This window comes from Rana temporaria, chromosome 3 (assembly GCF_905171775.1).
Source record: "Rana temporaria chromosome 3, aRanTem1.1, whole genome shotgun sequence".
In the NCBI taxonomy this organism is placed as follows: domain Eukaryota; kingdom Metazoa; phylum Chordata; class Amphibia; order Anura; family Ranidae; genus Rana; species Rana temporaria.
This window is the reverse complement of record NC_053491.1, coordinates 95523971-95545082: the sequence shown is the minus strand read 5'-3', so window position 1 is coordinate 95545082 and position 21112 is coordinate 95523971. Positions and strand designations below refer to the sequence as shown.

General features: G+C 43.5%; 1 protein-coding gene across 1 annotated transcript in view; it reads right to left on the bottom strand.

Moving 5' to 3' along the window:
• The window catches only part of INSYN1 (inhibitory synaptic factor 1), a 42497-nt gene that overhangs the window by 6266 nt on the left and 15119 nt on the right, over positions 1-21112 (bottom strand). Inside the window, exon 3 of the mRNA XM_040343019.1 lies at positions 13493-13976. Coding sequence (XP_040198953.1) covers positions 13493-13648 — 156 coding nt within the window. The 5' untranslated portion in view covers positions 13649-13976. The remainder of the gene's footprint in view (positions 1-13492; positions 13977-21112) is intronic.

The following is a 21112-nucleotide window of genomic DNA, read 5'->3' as shown; positions in this document are numbered from 1 at the left end:
TATGCAAACACCAGGGCTGCTGATAGGGGGGGACCACCAGTCCTCCTGTAGGGGGCCCGGGCACACAGGGGCCTGAACAGAGGGGGAATCAGTGCGGTTGGGGCAGAGGGGCAATTACAGAAGGATGCCCTGTGTGTCTCTCTGCAGCAGCTGGAAGCCAGTTTCTCCCCATGTGCCCCCCTGTCACTGTGATGAAAATTAAAAAAGGGCTAATTCACACAGGTTCTCCGTTATGTTTGTGTCCACTAATAATGATTTTAGTGTATTTTTTGTGAAAAATATGGTCTTGATATATTCGGGGGAGGGGCCCTGCCAGGTAGGCTGTACGGGGCCCCGTGATTCCTAACAGCAGCCCTGGCAAACACACTGCAAAACATATTTCCACGGGCAATACATTTGGGCCTGGTTCACACCTATGCATTTTTTTGTGCATTTTCAGTTTTGCAGAAACACACTACAGTCCATTTAACATGATTTCCTATGGGTCACGTTCACATCTGTGCATTTTACAGAAAGGGCCAGGGACCAGCAGGTTGTGTTTTTGGTTCCATAGACTTCAATGGATTCAAATGTGTATTGAAAACGCAAAATGCACCTGGAATATGCATCAACTACAACCTGCATAGGTGTGGATGAGGCCTTAAAAGGCTAAAAATAAAACCTATCTATAATAAAACCTATAAATAATAAGAAAAGATCATTTAAAAAAAATATATAAAAATAAAGAAACATTATCATCATTGAAAATTTAAAATATTATAATATGTAAAAAATACACACAAAATGAAAAACAAACAATAGGTTGCAAAAGAAAGGTCCCCTGGCAAATCCTAATTTGACCCCCAAGGGGGTCCCAACCCCCAGGTTGAGAACTACTGAGCTACAAGGAGAGATTAGCTGAAGTGAATTTATAAATACATAAGTGGTCCATACAGTGAACTTGTAGAGTTTTTCACTCTGAGGTCATTACAGAGGAAAACGGATCACTCTTTCCGTTTGGAGGTAAATAGATTTAACCTTCACTTATGCAAAGGCTTCTTCACAGTAAGAGCTGTCAAAATATGGAATAAACTCCCTCAAGAACTAGTTCTGGCCAGCTCAGTAGATTGTTTTAAAAAAGAGTTGGATGCATTACTAAATGCACAAAATATATCAGAATACTAACATTTAGAGGTAATAACACCAGGGGTAGTTGATCCAAGGAATATTGTATTGCCTCCTGGGAAATCAGGAAGGAATATTTTTCCCCCGTTGGAGCGAATTAGGTCATCATTTTTGTTTAGCCCTCCTCTGGATTAACTGTGGGTATAGGATTGAGTATATGGAGATTTTCCTATTGGTTGAACTAGATGAGCTTTTTTTCAACCTCACCTTATAGCTGGGTACACACTATAAGACAATTGGTTAGAAAAAAATTAAGGAGCAAACTAGAAAAGTTTTATCAAACGTGAACACAACATCTGATTTTGGCTCATTGTATACAGTAATCATACAAAAATAATCGAATAGAAAAAAACTTGCTTGATCAGAAGCAAATAACGACCCAGAGGAAGGTGGCAAAAAACATAGGAATCATACACAACAAAGAATGTTGTATCCCTTCTGTCGTTCGAGGATTTTTGTACAAGTTAATACCGTTGTCGGTTAGATGACATATGCACCTTCGTGGAAATGCAGACGGCTGTTCGTCTGACTTTCTTATAGTGTATAGCCCTATTAATCATAATTATAATTAATAAGGAATTATTTATAATTTCCCACGTGGCTAGTAGAGAAATACACCCTCTCTCATATGGGCGACTGTGAATCAGGCACCTGTTGATAGTGTTCTATATGGGTAGCAGCACTGAATTCTCTGTTTGTATTATTGAGGAGTGCAGTTCGTTTTGCACTTCTGTGACCCGTTTTCAGCAGACAGCGGGCTGAAGACCGCTGTCGGCTGCCGTCACAGAGCCGGTCCAGGCTCAGGAAGGATCACGACTATAGATGGCCGCTCCTGCCCCCTCCACAGCCCAGTACTTCAGCCCAGGGCACAGGGGGAGGGGCAGAGAAAAGCCGAGAGGCAGTGATTGACTGTCAGCAGCTCTCTGCTCACAGAGCTATGAGAACTGAGCGATCGGCTGTGTTTGATCACTCGAACCGATGCTGCATCCACCTATGTAAGTATGATTCAGAAAAAAAAAATGTTTCCCATATTTCTCTTTTAATAAAATATGTAAGAACTAGATAGGCTCTTTAAGATAACACAGGAAGTCCGCAGAGGACACAGGACATGATCAACAGGTATGTTTCGCACTTATCAAACAGACACAACAAAATACTTCCAATGGTGTATCAAAGGGCCAAAAGGTAGCGGATAAGAGAAGTTGAAGAAAAGGTTATTAGCAATTATTCTTAAAAATGCTGCCTCCCCTTCTCCTGCCTATCCTGCATAGCCTGTATAAAAAACAGCAGTGTAGATACCTTTTTTTACTCCACTCTGCTCCAGTCATGTGATCCACCAGCTTCGGCTCCCCTGTGTCAGAGAGTAGCTACTGTAGGGGAGAAGAGGAAGCACCAACAATGGATGGACAATGGGGGCTTATGGGTGATGACACAGCCCTGGGAATTCACAGCCATTGTCAAGCGCTCCCTTACTGCTGGATTGCGTGACCGCACCTAACTGGAAAAAAAAAAAGTATTTACACTGTTCTTTTTTATACAGGCTATGCAAGATAAGTAGGAAAAGGGGGAAGCAGCATTTTTAAGAATACTTATTATTATTTTACAGGATTTATATAGCGCCAACAATTTGTGCAGCACTTTTCAATATAAAGGGAGACAATACAGCAACAATATAAGAGGGTTAGGCGTGCCCTGCTCCTGTGAGCTTACAATCTAATAGGGAGGGGCTGGTGGAACAAAAGGTAATAACTGTGAGGGATGAACTGATGGGAAAAATGGAAAATGTGGTTATTAGCTGAAGGAAGGATAGGCTTCCCTGAAGAGATGAGTCTTCAGGGTTTGCCTAAAAGTAGACAGAGTATGAGATAGAGTAGGAGATAGCCAGACAGATTAGGGTAGTAATTTCCAGAGGATGGGAGAGGCCCTGTAGGAGTCCTTGAGATGAGCATGGAAGGAGGAGACAAGGGAGCTAGAAAACAGGAGGTTTTGGGAGGAGCAGAGAGGATGGTTTTTATTAGCCTTTACTACCACTTTAAAGGGGTTTTCCACCCATTTTTTAAGTTTATTAAAAGTCAGCAGCTACAAAAAGTGTAGCTGCTGGCTTTTAATAAACTGACACTTACCTGCTCCAACGTTCCAGCGACGCGCCGGCGGGGGCTCCGCTCCTCTCCCCCCCTCCCCGGCCGGCGTCTTCATTGTCACTGTGGGCACCCGGCTGACAGCTTTCGGCTTCACGGCCGGGCACCCACTGCGCATGCGCGAGCGGCACTGCGCATGCGCGAGCGGCGCGGTCCGATTGGACAGGCGCTCGCCTACAGGGAGGGGCTGTGAAAAGGCAATTAAGCTATTCGCCTTTCCAGCCCCTCGACGGAAGGAGGAAGTGGGACAGGAAGTCCCCTTCTCCTAAAGCCCCCACTCCCCCCCCAAAAAAATTACATGCCAAATGTGGGTTAAGAGGAAGTTCAATTTTTAGGTGGAACTCCTCTTTAAGGTGTATGAACACTAATGCGGTCTTTTCAGTTTGAAAAAATAGCGTTGATTCCGATATATTTGTGTAGTAACAGGGATGATTACCCTTTAGGGTTTGTTTAGACTTGCATTCCTCTCTGAAGATCTGCAATGGATTGCTTTTCAGTGAGCTGTGCAGGCATTTAGAAGGTGATTCCTTAGCCACCCAAAGGCATGTTTTTTTTGACAGCCAAATGGGTTTCTAATTTAGAATGCCATACCATAACCGCAAGCTTAAAGGGTTACTAAAGATTTTTTTTTTCTTTAAAATAACAAACATCTAAGGCCTTGTACACACGGGCAAACATGTCTGCTGAAAACGGTCCGCCGGACCGTTTTCAGCGGACATTCCCGCCCGGAGATTTCTGTATGATGGCTGTACACACCATCATACAGAAATGAGAGACAATCCGCGCGGACAGACAGCGCGGTGACGTGTTCGCGCCGTTGCCGCGACGATAACGCGGCGACGCTGAAAGGTCAATGCTTCCACGCATGCGTCAAAGTCATTCGACGCATGCGAGGGATGGCGGCCGCTCGGACATGTACCGTAAGTCTGTACAGACGACCGAACATGTCCGACGGACAGGATTCCAGCGGGCATGTTTCTAAGCAAACGGTCTGGCGGGCAAATGTACGCTGGAATCCTGTCCGATCGGCCGTACACACGACCGAACATGTCTGCTGAAACTGGCCCGCGGACCAGTTTCAGCAGACATGTTCGGTCGTGTGTCGGGGCCTTATACTTACCTCCACTGTGCAGTTCGTTTTGCACAGAGTATCCCCAATCCACGTCTTCTGGGGTCCCTCAGCGGCTGTCTCTGGTCCTCCCCGCAATTACTCACCACAGTCATGAGAGAGCTCACATGGTGGTCAGTAATTGGGTGTGCTCACTGTATCACTCGGCCCTGCCCCTCGGCGCGCCGCGTCACTGGATGTGATTGACAGCAGCGCCAGCCAATGGCTGCGCTGCTCTCAATCCATCTGCTCTAGCCAATCAGCGGCCAGGCTGAGCGGCGAAGAGGATCTCGGGACCGCGCCGGACTTTCAAGGTTTCAGGTAAGTATAACGGGGGCTCGGGGGGGGGGGGGGGGGGCTGGCAGCATCCGATGTGTTTTCACCTTAATTCATAGATTGCATTAAGGTGAAAACATTTTTTACTTTACAACTCCTTTAACAATTGCCTCGCAGTTGCAGTGTGGCCCCATTCACCATTTACTTTAAACCACTTTAAACCATAGCCTCGTACACACGACCGGTTTTCTTGGCAGGAAAACTGCCAGGAGAGCATTTGGCCGGGAATCCTGGCCGTGTGTATGCTCCCTAGCAGTTTTCCCATCAGGAAAACAGCCGGGAATCCCGACGGGAAAATAGAGAACCCTGCTCTCTATTTTCTCGTTGGGTTTCCCGGGAAAGTGTTTTTCGGCAGAGAAAACCGGTCCTCTCTATGCAGTGAAAAACTGCGCATGCTTGATAACACTTTGACGCATGCGCGGTAGCATACAAGGTTAGTGTGGGGTGTAGCAAGATGGCAGTGCGGAATCGAATGTAACGAGACACCGGCTCGTTCTTGCCCATCAAAAGAACGGCGGTTCTTTTGAGTGGCCGTCTGTATACACGGCTTTGCAAGGCAAGCTTTCCTGACGGGATTCCTGGTCGTGTGTACAGGGCCTAAGCCTTAAGCCGCGTACACACGACCATTTTTCATGTCATGGAAAATAGTTTTTCTCGACGTGATTCCTCTCAAACCTGCCTTGCATACACACAATTGTGATTTAAAATGCTCGATCAAAGCGCGGTGACGTACAACACGTACAACGGCACTATAAAGGGGAAGTTCCATTGCAATGGAGCCACCCTTTTGGGCTGATTATGCTAATTTCCCATCTCATACCTTGCTTATGAGCATGCACGTTTTTTTCCCCGTCGATAAAGCATACACACAACCGTTTTTCACAACGAGAAAAACGACGAAGAGAAAAAATAGAGCACGTTCTAAATTTTTAATGCCCATTTTTCTCGTCCAATTAAAAAAATTGCATTTTTCTCATCATGAAAAACGGTCATGTGTACGTGGCATTATAGCTTCTTGGATTTCACAGGACTAAATAGCCACAATCACAGAATCCACCAGCAGAATCCCCAGCAGGTGAATCTGTCAGGCCTCATGTATACTTGTGTGAGCAGAAGGCACAGGCACACTATCCAGCCCCACTGCCAGCAGCCCTGTAAAACACTATAAGTGCCTGAAAGGCACTGGAGGGTGCGCCGAGTGATACTAATGTTTAGGACAGTATGCACCCAGGGAAGAACGATTGGAATGCAATAGAAGTCTGTGTTTTGGCCATTTTACTCTGGGCACATACTGCCCTAAATATGCTAGAATCATCTTTATTTTATTTTTTATTTTTTTACTGGTTAACCCCTTTTAAGACTGGTGTATTTATAAAATCAGCCATTAAATTGTGCTTATTGACTGCTTACAGCACAAGAATGATCATCAGTAAAGATTAGGTTAAAATAATTTGTAATCACGTGAAGAAAGTCAAAATCCTCCAGGTGGCCTGAATTTCTATTTTTGGTACAAACTTATATAGCTTTACCAAGGCACCGAATTCAAGTAAAACAGGTCTTTGATTAAAATTTTTTCAGTTTCACAGAACGCTTAACAAGGATTTAAAGATGAAGTAAACCCTGATGGGTTTTACTTTCTCTTTTGCTCCCTGCAAAGCATGCCAATTAAAAACACAATGGGCTAGTATGCATCTCGATGTCTGCCGGTGTCCTGCGTTCATGTAACGGAGCTGCAGAACAGGGGGATGCCTGTGTAAACAAGGCATTTCCCTGTTCTGCCTTGTGACAGAACACTGATCTACTGCTCCCTGTCATCAGGAGCAGTGATCACTGTCTTGTCACTTGTAGCCCAGCCCCCACACAGTTAGAATCACTCCCTAGGACACACTTAACCCCTTCCTCGCCCCCTAGTGGTTAACCCCTTCCCTGCCAGTGTCATTTACACAGTAATCAGTGCATTTTTATTGTACTGATCGCTGTATAAATGACAATGGTCCCAAAATAGCATCAAAAGTGTTCGATGTGTCCGCCATAATGTCGCAACCACAATAAAAATCGCAGATCACTGCCATTACTAGTAAAAAAAAAATATTAATAAAAATGCCATAAAACTATCCCCTATTTTGTAGATGCCATAACTTTTGCGCAAACCAACCACTATACGCTTATTGCGATTTCTTTACCAAAAATATGTAGAAGAATACATATCGGTCTAAACTGAGAAAGAAATTTGTTTTTTTTTATATATTTTTTGGGGATATTTATTATAGCAAAAAGTTAAAAATATTGTTTTTTTGCCAAAATTGTTTATAGAGAAAAAATTTAAACCGTAGAGGTGATCAAATGCCACCAAAATAAACCTCTATTTGTGGGGAAAAAAACTACGTCAATTATGTTTGGGTACCACGTCACACGACCGCGCAATTGTCAGTTAAAGCGACGCAGTGCCGAATCGCAAAAAGTGCTCTGGTCAGGAAGGGTTAAATTCTTCCAGGGCTGAAGTGGTTAACTAGAAATCTGTGAAATGTATAAGCTATCAGGAAATCTGTTGTGTCTGAACTACCTGTAAAATGTAAGAATTCGCCACTTCTACTTTTGTTGAAGGTATATTATAGCAGCTGCTAGGAGGGAGTTTGTGTCTCTACACAGTGCTAAAGACATCAGGTATCGAAACCATTACCTTTCTTACTGACTTCCAATATTGCTGGTACTAAAGACTTACTAGAAATAACTGTATGTAACCTACTGTGATGTAAAAGAATTTAATTAAAGCCGAACCCCAGGCAGACATAATTACCAATTAATTCAGTTATACGTTTGCTAAAAAAAATCCATGAAATGCATTTTAAAGCTCAACTCCAGAAAAACGTGAACAACCCTTTAGGTGAATTGCCTATTTAGTCTCTGGGAGAGTCAAAGCATTTTTACCTTGCCCAATCCACCGCTTCCCTTGCAGGCAGCGCTACACCTGCATTAATGATGTCAGGACCTTAGACCATTATAGTATGGGGGGAGAAGATACTGCAGGGACTGGTCTAGCAGCATGGAGGAGAGAGGGAAGAGGTAAGTAGATTTACTCTAACAAGTCCCCCAGACCTAAACAAGCAAGTTTCCCAGAAAGATCATTTCAATTTTCCCAGGCTTTAAATTCAACTACTGTAAATAAATTACTTAGCATCACTTATCCGCGGTTTATACTATGCACTGCATGTGAATTGCACAGAAACTGGACCGCATTCCTGTGCAATTTACATGCAATTTAGTGTGGTGTGATTAGAGCACATTAATTTTGATTGGGCTCAAATTGCACCGCATCCCACCTAAGAAGTGCAGGCTCCTATTTTGGAACTGCATCACATGCGGGTCGCTCATCGTTTTGTACCATGCAATCCGGTGCAGGCAAACCGCACTTCATTTGCAACGCGTTTGGCGTTTCATCAACTTTGTATTGACACCCGCAGCTGAACGCAAACAAAAGTTCGATCGCAATGTGGTGCGGGGAACGCGCAGAGATCACTGCATTTCACTGCATATGTGTGAATTTAGGCTTAGACTGGAAAAGGGAGGGGAAGAACTACAAACAAATCTGGTGTGCTTCATGCACATGTGTAAATAAGAAACATGTTGACAGTGGGACGAACAAATAGATAATCTCCTTAGACATCTGCTCTACTTTATTGTCCATTTACAGGCCTGGGGTGGGAAGGTGACCAGGCTGTATTGTATGATTGCAATAGGGTATAGTCGGATCACCAGCCAGGCTGTGCTGTGTAGAGGGGCTATGTGAATTTCAGAACTGGCTGCGCTGATAGGCCAAAGCTGTTGTATTTAGGGCCTGCCTTAAAAGAGAAGTATGGGAATATAAAGGAAAATAAAAATATATCTAGACGGCTACATCTGTCCCCCACCGGCTCTACCTTGAGAACTGAGCAATCAAACGCCACTGATCACTCAGTTCTCCCCTATGCTGTGAGCAGTGCCTGCCAGTCACCTGCTCCCTGCTCTGTCCCCTCCAGTGCTCACTGGAGCACTGGGCTGTGGAGGGGGTGGGAGGGTCTGGCTCAGGCTCTTAGAGGCATGCCGAGGGTCTGAGCCAGCTGTCGGTCCAGGAAACTGTATGAATTCTGACTGTAAAGTCTGGACCGGCTGATGTCCCGAACCTGGACCGGCTGATGTCCCGAACCTTGACCGGCTGTTGTCCCGAACCTGGACCGGCTTCAGCCCGCTGTCGGCTGAAAACGTTTCACAGGAGTGCAGAGCGAACTGCACTCCTGTGATCCATAGGAGAAGTGTAGCCAAAATAGCTTCAGCTATACTTCTCCTTTAATTCATTTCTGAGTCACAAGGTTCTCCACTCCTCAGCCGAGAGAGCTGTGGGAGCTATTCTGTGGTATATCAGAAATCTAAGGAGTCCATAGGATAACGCTGCATCCAAGAAGTATTGGGATTTTCCTTTCCTTTTCCTCTTGGGACTGCCCTTCTTTTGATATGTGGCATTTCACTTTTGTTTGAGAGCCATTTATTGGATTGAAATATCTCCCCCCCCCCTCCTGTAGTATATAAGGACAGGACCGGCTGTTGTCCCGAACCTGGACCGGCTTCAGCCCGCTGTCGGCTGAAAACGTTTCACAGGAGTGCAGAGCGAACTGCACTCCTGTGATCCATAGGAGAAGTGTAGCCAAAATAGCTTCAGCTATACTTCTCCTTTAATTCATTTCTGAGTCACAAGGTTCTCCACTCCTCAGCCGAGAGAGCTGTGGGAGCTATTCTGTGGTATATCAGAAATCTAAGGAGTCCATAGGATAACGCTGCATCCAAGAAGTATTGGGATTTTCCTTTCCTTTTCCTCTTGGGACTGCCCTTCTTTTGATATGTGGCATTTCACTTTTGTTTGAGAGCCATTTATTGGATTGAAATATCTTCCCCCCCCCTCCTGTAGTATATAAGGACAGGATTTTTTTCTGTGAAGAATATGAAATGAGCCCCCCCTCTGTGGTCACCATTGGAAATGCATCCACTTATTTTGAAACAATTGATATATGAAAAATTGTGATACTACAGTATTCCCTGAGGTAAAAAAGTTTTTTCATTTGAAACGCGTTGGATTACCCGCCTCTATTGCCACCAGTTGATCTGGGATTTCTGCATTAGATGACGGGATAGTATCACGAGATAATCTAGATTTCATAAATTTCCATGTTTTTTGTGTTCTAAGTCATGACAATATTCAATTTTTCTTGACCCTGTATTTATAATTTTTTGTATAATAAATAATATTTTTCAATATACACATATATTTTTTCATTTGTTTGTTGCCTCCAAAATCCCATCCTTAGAGGTTATTTCAAATTTTTTCAAGGTTCTCTGTATTTCATGAAAACATCTCTCCTTTTTCTCATTTGTTGGCCTGAGAAAAAAAGGCTCTAAATATAAAGCAAACAGGAGACCATATTCCTGTTCCTATCTTTCAATGTCAATTAAAGGGATGGTAGTCCAAAGCTGCCACTGTACTTTGGGCCTGCCTTAATCCATTTCTGACTCACAGGATTCTATTTCAAGAAACATAAAAACATTCCTCCCTTGGCCTGCTTGTTGGTCTAGAAAATAGCATTAAAAGCAGTCAGGAGATCAGATATTTGCTCCTCTTTTTCAATGTCATTTAAAGGGATGGGAGGCCAAAGCTGCTCTTAGGCCCAGATTCTCGTAGGAGATACGACGGCGTATCTCCAGATACGTCGTCGTATCTCTGAGTCTGAGCTGTCGTATCTTGGCGCCTGATTCAAAGAATCAGATACGCCAGAATTTGTATAAGATGCGACCAGCGTAAGTCTCCTACGCCGTCGTATCTTAACTGCATATTTACGCTGGCCGCTAGGGGCGTGTACGCTGATTTACGCCTAGAAATATGTAAATCAGCTAGATACGCCAATTCACGAACGTACGCCCGGCCGTCGCATTACAGATACGCTGTTTACGTTAGGCTTTTCCCGGCGTAAAGTTACCCCTGCTATATGAGGCGTAGATGAGGCGTACCAATGTTAAGTATGGACGTCGGAACAGCGTCGAATTTTTCACGTTTTACGTTGTTTGCGTAAGTAGTTCGCGAATAGGGCTGTGCGTAATTTATGTTCACGTCGAAAGCATTGGCTTCTTGCGGGTTAATTTGGAGCATGCGCACTGGGATACTTTCACGGACGTTCGTAAAAAGCGTCATTTACGTAGGGTCACATGAAATTTACATAACACACGCCCACATCTTCCACATTTGAATTAGGCGGGCTTACGCCGGCCTATTTACGCTACGCCGCCGCAACTTTGGTTTGAGAATACTGCACTTGCCTGTCAAAGTTGCGGAGGCGTAACGTAAATAGGATACGTTACGCCCACATAAAGATGCACGCTTCTACGTGAATCCGGGCCTTATTGTCTAAGGCAGAGGTTGCCTACTCCTGGTCTAAGGCCTGCCTTAATCTTAGTCACAAAACTCTCTATACAAGAAACATAAAAACATCACTTCTTTGCCTTGTTTGTTGGCCTGAAAAATAGCTTTAAATATTAAGCAAACAACATTTAGCCTCCACTCATGAACTCTAGTATTAGTTTTAACATTGTACTAAAAGAATTGTATTGCACAAGGGGGCGGGATTTATATAAGAACATATTTTCGTTCTGGTGTTTAAATCTCTTCTTGGCCAATAGTTAGGGAACCAACCATAACACATATAGCAATAAGAACACATGTAGAAAAAAGAACCTGGGGTTCCAAAGGTTCTAATATTTCCCTGCTATGTTAAGAAACAAATCTTTTATTGCTCTCTGGTTCTCCATTGCAAGGTTTTTCCTTCCTTAATGGGGACATGGTGGGATGAAAGTGAAATAGGGATGCAGACAGCAACGCAAGCCAATTAGATGTTCTAACTACACTATATTGTCAAAATGATTGGGACACCTACCTTTACACGCACATGAACTTTAATGGCATCCCAGTCTTAGTCCGTAGTGCTCAATATTAAGTTGGCTACAACAGCTACAGCTCGTCTGGGAAGGCTGTCCACAAGGTTTAGGAGTGTGTCAGAGTCCTAACCTCAATCTGATAGAACACCTTTGGGATGTATTATGCCGTGTACACACGATCGGACATTCCGACAACAAAACCATGGATTTTTTTCCAACGGATGTTCGCCAAGAACGCGGTCACGTACAACATGTACGACGGCACTATAAAAGGGAAGTTCAATACCATGTGCGCCACCCTTTGGGCTCCTTCTGCTAATCTCGTGTTAGTAGAAGTTTGGTGAGAGACCATTTGCGCTTATATGTCATCTGCTGCTATTATATGGATTCCACAGGCTACCAATTTTGCCTGTCAAATAGTTGATGTGTGCCCTGGGGTACAAAGGCTTCGCCAATTTCACCAGTTTATCCAGCGTTGCCTTCCTCTTTATTTTGTTATGACCCCTAATAGATGTCTATTTTTTTTTTTTACAAATACTTGCCTATGTGTTTTACTTCAAAAAGGACAGTTTGTTTGTGAGTAGGCAGGTACATTTAAAAAATACGATGTCAAATTAATAAGGGACACCAACACCAACCAACCTCCTTGAGGTTAAAAAATACAAAAAAGATAATAATGGTGTTGTGGTAACTTGACACACAAAACGAAAAAAAATATATATTACGGAGATCACTAGAAAGAAAAGAAAAAATTTATTAAAAAAACAGGAGATCTTGATTAAAGAGAATGCGCGGCATTAAAACAAGTTTGACGAATGTGCTATCTCCATTACGAACGCTAGTTTTACCAGCACGAGCGCTTCTCATACTTGATTCAGAGCATGCGTGGAATTTTGTGCGTTGGAATTGTCTACACACGCTCGGAATTTACAAGAACGGATTTTGTTGTCGGAAAATTTGAGATCCAGCTCTCAGATTTTTTTTGTCGGAAATTCCGACAGCAAATGTCTGATGGAGCCTACACACGGTTGGAATTTCCGACAACAAGCTCCCATCGAACATTTGTTGTTGGAAATTCCGAGCGTGTGTACACAGCATTAGAGTGGAGCCAGACCTTCGTCCAACATCAGTGGCTGACCTTACAAATGGGCTTCTGGTAGAATAGCCAAACATTCCCATAGACACCCTCCTAAACCTTGTGGACAGCCTTCCCAGAAGAAATGAGGCTGTTGTAGATGCAAAGGGTGGGCCAACTCAATATTGAACCCTAATGACTAAGACTGGGATGCCATTAAAGCTCATGTGCGTGTAAAGGAAGGTGTACCAATACTTTTCACAATACAGTTTATTCCCACCTTATCTAGCTGGAGTGCCATTTTAATCCTTGCAGATATAAAGCACTCTTCCGTTTCAAATAATGGAGTTCTGGCATCCTGAACTGCGCTATTCTGCGGAAAGCAGATGTGCCTTTACAGATCTAGTTTCAGGAAGATGTTATATACTGTACCATAAAAAGTCATATGAATGATTTATTGTAGCTTCCTTTTGCAATGCTTTGGGGATCATAGGTAAGCAGAGAGTTGTTCAGACAGTAGATATTACACAAATTTAACTATTGCACCATAAGGCACTATAATGAGGGAAACTGAAACAGCAGGTTTTTAATGAATAGAAAACTGTGGGGAATAAAAGTACAAATACATTTTATTTTTGCTGCATGCAAAGTTCTGAATGCTGAGCAAAGCTTTGTGGTATAAACGTGTTTATGGAGATTGATTTTACAGTCACTCACCTCTCTCAGCTCTTTGGCCACTTGCTTGAGATCCCATAAAATTCCCTCTAGCTGACCAATGACTGCCCGTACTCTCCCTCGGATTCTTTCCCTCTCCCCAGCTCTTCCACTCCGTCCCCCTTGCTCCGTGGTCTTCCCCACCCCCCGAGAGCACATGATTCAGAGAGAGGCCTCCAGCCTCCTCTACAGCTTCTCTCCTCTGGGGGGAGCTCTGCATCTTAACGTCTAAACCCCCTTTGGCCCTGCACCCCCTCCCTACACTCCGCCTCTCACTGTGCTCCCCAGCCCCCTCTTCAGGAGGGCTAAAAAATGGTATAAAGTCAGGCAGACACTACTTTTGAGGCTATACTTGGGAAACAGTGTCTGGTCTAATAAGGAAGGCAGGGGCATGAAAGAAGATATCTGATGGGAGAGTTTTAACGTGCAGCACAACTTCAGCAGATAGGATGGCAAGTCATGAAGATCCAGACTGGAGAACTGGGCCCTGTGTAAAGAAAATAAGATAACAATTATGTATAGTTATTGAAAAAAGGTGCAAATAATAAATTACAGGTATGGAATGTTACAATGCTTCCACTCTTCCTTTCATATTTTTCATACATTTTATACCATACAAAAAATATAAAACCAAGCAAATAATATTGTCCTTGCATCAGTAAAATTATATTTCCCAAGTATTTGAAAATAAAAATTAAAGCCCCCTCATCCAGCCTTACCTTCAGTCTTGCAGCTCATCTCCTGTAGTGAAAGAACTTAGGAACACCATACACTGAGCAAATCTCTTTCCTGCAACCATGGGTTGCAGGAAAGAAATTAGATAGATTCAACCATCAACACAGACAGTGTTGATGCAAGAATCCCTCTTGCCGGGCCATTGTCTTCTCCTGGTGGGAGGGAAGCCGCTCACCTGCTCACTAAGTCCGTCGGAAATTCTGACGGAAAAAGTCAGATGGGGAAATACACACGGTCAGAATATCGGATGAAAAGCTCCAAACTGACTTTTTCCATCGGAAATTCCGACCGTGTGTACGCGGCATTAGAATCTTGACTGGTTCAGCAAGAATCGGCCGAGATTCGAACTACGTATGGCCGGTCTTACTCTGATTTCTATGCACAATTAACTTTTTACCAGGGCCACAGATAATTTTTTTCCTGAGGGTGAGAGATGGGTTCAGCTCTCTCAAACTGGAACAATGACACAAGCTGGTACCCTTTGCACTTGCTCAGTAAGGTTGGCTACGGAAGTGTTTTCTAAAAGTAGTGGGCCCGTGTGCAAGGGTCTCCTACCTGTAAAAAAGAAAGTGCAGCACGCCACGGCATATATTGGGTGTGGTTCATATTGTGCTCATTATTGGCCGTGGCTTAAATTTTTACTGAACCCAGGACCATGCACTCACTATATCCGATCCCCCACAGTACACAGAACATGGACAAGCAATTATTTTAGTAAATATATATACCCTTTCTCATCAGCAGTATATAGCAGTCTTATGACTTCTATGAGTGTCTGGTTAAAGTTTGTAGGAGGAATTTTCATTCTCCTCTGACTGTCCTATGAGACTGCAGGACCCCTGACCCTCTGTCTGGACAGTGCTGATTGGGGATACAAATAAACCTCTGAACTAAGGATATCTTTAAAAAAAAAAAAAAATAAGCACAGTGGTGTAGTGGTTAGCACTTTCACCTAGCAGCAAAAGGGTCGCTGGTTCGAATCCCGACCACGACGCCATCTGCCTGGAGTTTGCATGTTCTCCCTGTGTCTGCGTGGGTTTCCTCCATGTACTCCGGTTTCCTCCCACACTCCAAAGACATGCTGGTAGGTTAATTGGATCCTGTCCAAATTGGTCCAGTATATATGTGTGAACGACTGTGTGTCCCAAGCGTGTCGAGATCCTACGGGGTAAATGACCGCACCAGCCAGGAAGACACTGGCTGCAAAAAGCGCCTAGAGGCGATTCAGTTTGCATGTGTAGCGCTATACAAGTCATTCATTCATTCATTCATTCATATGGTTTTCTGCACACAGAAAGTGATCACTTTGTCTTTCTGAGCCTACATTAAAGAATAACTTCATTAAAACCAGCAACTGTTGAGACAATCAACAGTTTAGTCAAGACTATCTAACATACAAACATAATGTACAGGGTGCAGGGATCAGGATAAGTAGCATACCAAACAACAAATAGAGCGCAGAGTCACTCTTACCCTTATATCAGGGTCCCCAGAGTCACCCTCCCTCTTACATCAGGGTCCCCAGAGTCACCCTCCCCCTTAAATCAGGGTCCCCAGAGTCACTCTTACCCTTATATCAGGGTCCCCAGAGTCTCTGCCCCCTATAGGATCCTCAGCGTCACCCCCACTTTACAGCAGGGTCCCCAGCGCTCCCCCTCCTTGCATAAGGGTCCTCAGTGACACCCCCTTACATCAGGTTCCCCAGAGTCCCCTCTCCTTCATCAGGGTTCCCAGATTCACCCACCCCTTACATTAGGGTCCCCAGAGTAACTCAACTTACATCAGAGTCCCCAGTGTCACCCCTCCTTAAATCAGGGACCCCAGAGCTGCATTACCAACATTAAATCAAAGTCTCCATAGGCTCCTTACCCCCCTTGCAAGAGAGTCCAATCAGGTTCTCAGTGCAGGCCATAGCCACAAATGAAAGCTGGGGGGGACGGGGGACGGACGGACTGTTTGGAGGATGAAGTTCCATCCTCCTCCTCTGAATGTTGGGGGTAGAACAAGCACTTGGTTGGTTGCTAGGATGCTGGGTGGTCCTAGCAAAAAAATACTAGATATGACAGCAGCGGGTGGGAAGTGGTATTGCAATGGTGGCTGGAGTAAATATAAGATATCATGAGATCTGTGAAATGAAGGTGCTACAAAATACCCATGCACCTCTGTGGCACCGCCCCTATGCACTATTGACAAGCAGTGCAGCAATGCCCCCCACCTTATCTATGCCCCTGCTTTTTACAGTGTGCATTAGAAGTTGCAGTAAGCCAGATAGAGCCCTCCTCATTGTCTGACTGAAAGACATCTAGCATCATCTAGTGCTTTCCCCTCCAGCTTTACTATGCCTGGCCCGCTTCTCTTATTAATTAGATTTCAGATGTTTCAATCATGGGGGTTCAGCATCACATGTGAGCAGGGCTGCGCTTAGAAATCATGGCACCGCATAAAGCCTAAGTGACAGCTCCCCCCTTTGTTGCATGCATTCTGAATAGCACCCCAACACACCTTGCAATGGACATGCCATCAATGGATCTAAAATAAGGTATGTAAACAGAAAGGTTTATTAAAAAAAAAATCCTTTGCACATTGAGATGGGAAAGCAAGAACCAGGGAGGAAAAAAGATAAGCAGAATACACTTCGGCTTTAATACAGAGTCACCAACTGATGTCCCATTATTGACAGTTGCTACACAATGAAGTCACATGCTGTCAAAATTATTTATCTTTTCATCCTCACAGAACTGACACAGAATAAAGCTCAGGGTCAAGAAGAACAGAACTGAGTGGAATAAGAAAAAATAGGCAGCTGAAGAGTGAATGACTCATAATGTTTTGTTACAAGATAAATAACTTGGTTGCGATTGGGGTGTTTAGTTCTAAAAAACGTAAAATACAGAAACTTCATGCAGTTGGTTTCAATAGAAAGGAATTTAACTTACAATTTCTACGCTGCAAGGCTAATATGCCTAGATGTCAGTACTAGGATCCATTTAGGACTAGTGTTGCTCACGAATATTCGCATTGCGAATATTCGACTCGAATATAGCATATTCGAGAAATCGCGCTATATTTCGAATTTCGCGGTGAATATTCGCAATTCCGAATATTCGCATTTTTTCAATTTGATTTTTAAAACAGATCACATCCTATCGACGTCTAAAAGCATTGCTGGTATGATTAGGGACCCTGGGCCGAGTAGCTAAGCTGAGGCGATCCTTTTATGTTGCCAAATTGAAAAAAAAAAAATTGCGAATTTTCGCTATTGCGAATGCGAAAATGATTGCGAATTTTCGATAACTGTGGTAGGAGAACTCTGATTGTCTCTGATGCAAAAGGGGGGGGCTTTGTGTATGTGTATGTTATGAATATTTGTATGTTTGATATTATTATTTTTTGTAAGAAGGAAAAAATTGCGCATACCTTAAAAAAGGGGAGAATACAGCAGCAACTCAAAAATGTTATACAACATAAATTAATACAAGACAGAAAATGGAGTCGCTCTACAAGAATAAAAAATATGTCTAGTGACAAGACATGTGGGCAAATTATAAAATAAGCAAGCGCAAATAACTTGTGAAATACACAGTGAAACAAATATATAAAGAAATATAGTCCCAATAATAGAAAAATAATCTTTCATAAAAATGTCTGATATGTGAAGTGAAAAAAAGTCCAAAGCATGCAGCATGAACGTGTTCAATCTTCAAGGTGTTTGATTGACAAATGGCTGTGACAGATGGATAGAGTAAAGAATCACCACCAATGCAAAACACTTTTTATTTTCTATTGTAAAATATCACGAATATTCTGAGCCAATCAGAGTGCTCCTTCTGCATTTGCCGAATATTCGCAATTATTTTGTATTGTAAAATATCAAGAATATTCTGAGCCAATCAGAGTGCTCCTTCTGCATTTGCCGAATATTCGCAATTATTTTGTATTGTAAAATATCAAGAATATTCTGAGCCAATCAGAGTGCTCCTTCCGCATTTGCCGAATATTCGCAATTATTTTGTATTGTAAAATATCACGAATATTCTGAGCCAATCAGAGTGCTCCTACAGCATTTGTCGAAATTGCGCAATAAATATCGCATTCGCATGTTGCGATATTTCGATAAAATATCACGAATATTCTGAGCCAATCAGAGCGCTCCTCCAGCATTTCTCGAAATTGCGCAATAAATATCGCATTCGCATGTTGCGATATTTCGATAAAATATCACGAATATTCTGAGCCAATCAGAGTGCTCCTACCGCAGTTATCAAAAAATCGCAATTATTTTCGCATTCGCAATAGCGAAAAATCGCAATTATTTACTTTCGATAAAATATCACGAATATTCGAATTTAGCGAATATATCTCGAATATTCGAATATATATTCGAGATATATCGCGAAATCGAATATGGCATATTCTGCTCAACACTATTTAGGACCCAGCACAACTCACCTGACACAACCTTTGCCTGGGAAACAACATTGATTGGCCAGCTCACCTTTAAATCACCTGTATCATCATCCAATCAGTGCTCGTGATAGAGTTACCTTTGTGTGCAACTGTTTGGATCAGCCTGACATTCTGCTCTGTGTATTTCGTGTAAGACCCGGCTCATTTGACCCTGTTTGTTCGCTTCTGATTTGGTACCGTTTGAACTCTGATCTACCTGTGTATAACCCAGCTTGCCTAGACTACGCTTTGCCTGATTCTACTGTAGTACATCCATCTGCAGCGGTGAATTACAAGCACCAGCCAACATTCACCTGCAGCGGTGAACTACAAGCACCAGCCAACATCCATCTAAAGCGATGAACTACAAGCACCAGTTAACTTCCACCATCATCTGCAGCGGTGAACTACAAGTCCCAGCTGACCTGCTCATGGTATGTACTCTTGTTCTTGAACTGTTTACATTAGGGTTGTCCCGATACCGATACTAGTATCGGTATCGGGACCGGTTCCGAGTATTTGCGGGAGTACTCGTACTCCCGCAAATACCCCCGATACCGAAATAGAATACTCCCCCCCCGCCGCCGCCGTTACGCCGCATCCCGCCGCCGTTACGTCGCATCCCGCCGAATCCGCGCTGCCGCCGACTGTTTAACACGCGGGGAGTGTAATGATTGGCACCGCGCCGCGTATAGACACTCCCCCTTGCTCGGGTGAACTGTCCAATCCCGAGCAAGGGGGAGTGTCTGTACGCAGCGCGGCGCCAATCATTACACTACCCGTGCGTGTTAAACAGTCGGCGGCAGCAGCGGATGCAGGTAAGGGGGATATGGAGGGAGACAATGTCTGCATATGGGAGACAATGTCTGCATATGGGAGACAATGGCTGGATATGGGGGAAGACAATGGCTGGATATGGGGGAAGACAATGGCTGGATATGGGAGACAATGGCTGGATATGGGGGGAGACAAAGGCTGGATATGGGGGGAGACAAAGGCTGGATATGGGGGGAGACAATGGCTGTATATGGGGGGAGACAATGGCTGGATATGGTGGGAGACATTGCTGCATGGGGGGAGACAATGGCTGGATATGGGGGACATGGCTGCATATGGGGGGAGACAGTGGCTGAATAATGGGGGGAGACAGTGGCTGGATAATGGGGGGAGACAATGATTGCATATGGGGGGAGACAATGGCTGCATTTGTGGGGGGACATGGCTGGATATGGAGACACATTTAAAAAAAAGTATCGGTATTCGGTATCGGCGACTACTAAAAAAAAAGTATCGGTACTCGTACTCAGTCCTAAAAAAGTGGTATCGGGACAACCCTAGTTTACATAGTTAGCACACCTGAACTATTATCTGCTCCTAGCCTGACACTAGATACCTAGTCACCATGCTTCTAATTCTTATGCAAGGTAAAATGTGAAACCAATCATTGATTTCGTAATGCAATTTAGCAAACACTGCAAATTGACTAAAGTAAAGTTGTCCATAGATGATTCTTTTTATCCATTCAACCAGTGAGCTGAATGAAAAAAAAAACACACAGATTTCCTCCATCCACAGGGGTAGAACATATTAACTAATACTACATATCTATTTGTATTTACAGTTTATTTCTGTACCCAACTCCTGATGAATGGCATATAGCTATGAAACACGTCGAGTTTCCATGGGGTGCTCAGTCAAGTCTGGCTCATTATCTATTCACTGGCCCATATATATAGATCTTTGCTACATTCAAAATTGATTGAGTAGTATGTAACCATTAATGTGTATGTGTAACTATCTTACAGCAGCTCTTTTGCATATGGTGTACCAATGCCTGCTAATAGGAAATACCTTGTATTACATTTTATCAATATTCACTATCTCTCATGTGCTGCCAAACTGACATATATGTATCCATTCCATGTGTGCATGTGTATGTGTGTGTGTGTGTGTATATAAATATAAATATATATATATATATATATATATATATATATATATATATATATATATATATATATATATATATATATAAAAATACTTTTTTACCTGTTTTATACTATTGTTACATATAAATGTTTACTAACCACTCTACCTCCACAAGTCAATTGCCTCATTTAACCACCTTCCCACCCGGCCACTGTACATATACAGGCAGGTAGGCGCTCTCTCCTTCTGAGTGAACATTCAGGGACGTCCCTCAGAAGGAGGGTGATCGCGCGCACATGCCCTTTGCGCTTGTGTCACCCCTGGACACCCCGCATCTCAGATCGGCAGGAGGGCTCTGTGATTGGCCCTCTTGATCACATGAAGGCCGTGTCCAATCACAGCCGTCATGTGATTTAAATACAGAGCCGGTTGCTAGGCGATCGGCTCTCCTCTCCTCACACAGAAGACGTCGGTGAGGAGAGGAGAGCGGATCTCTGCAGCCGACTGTTTTTT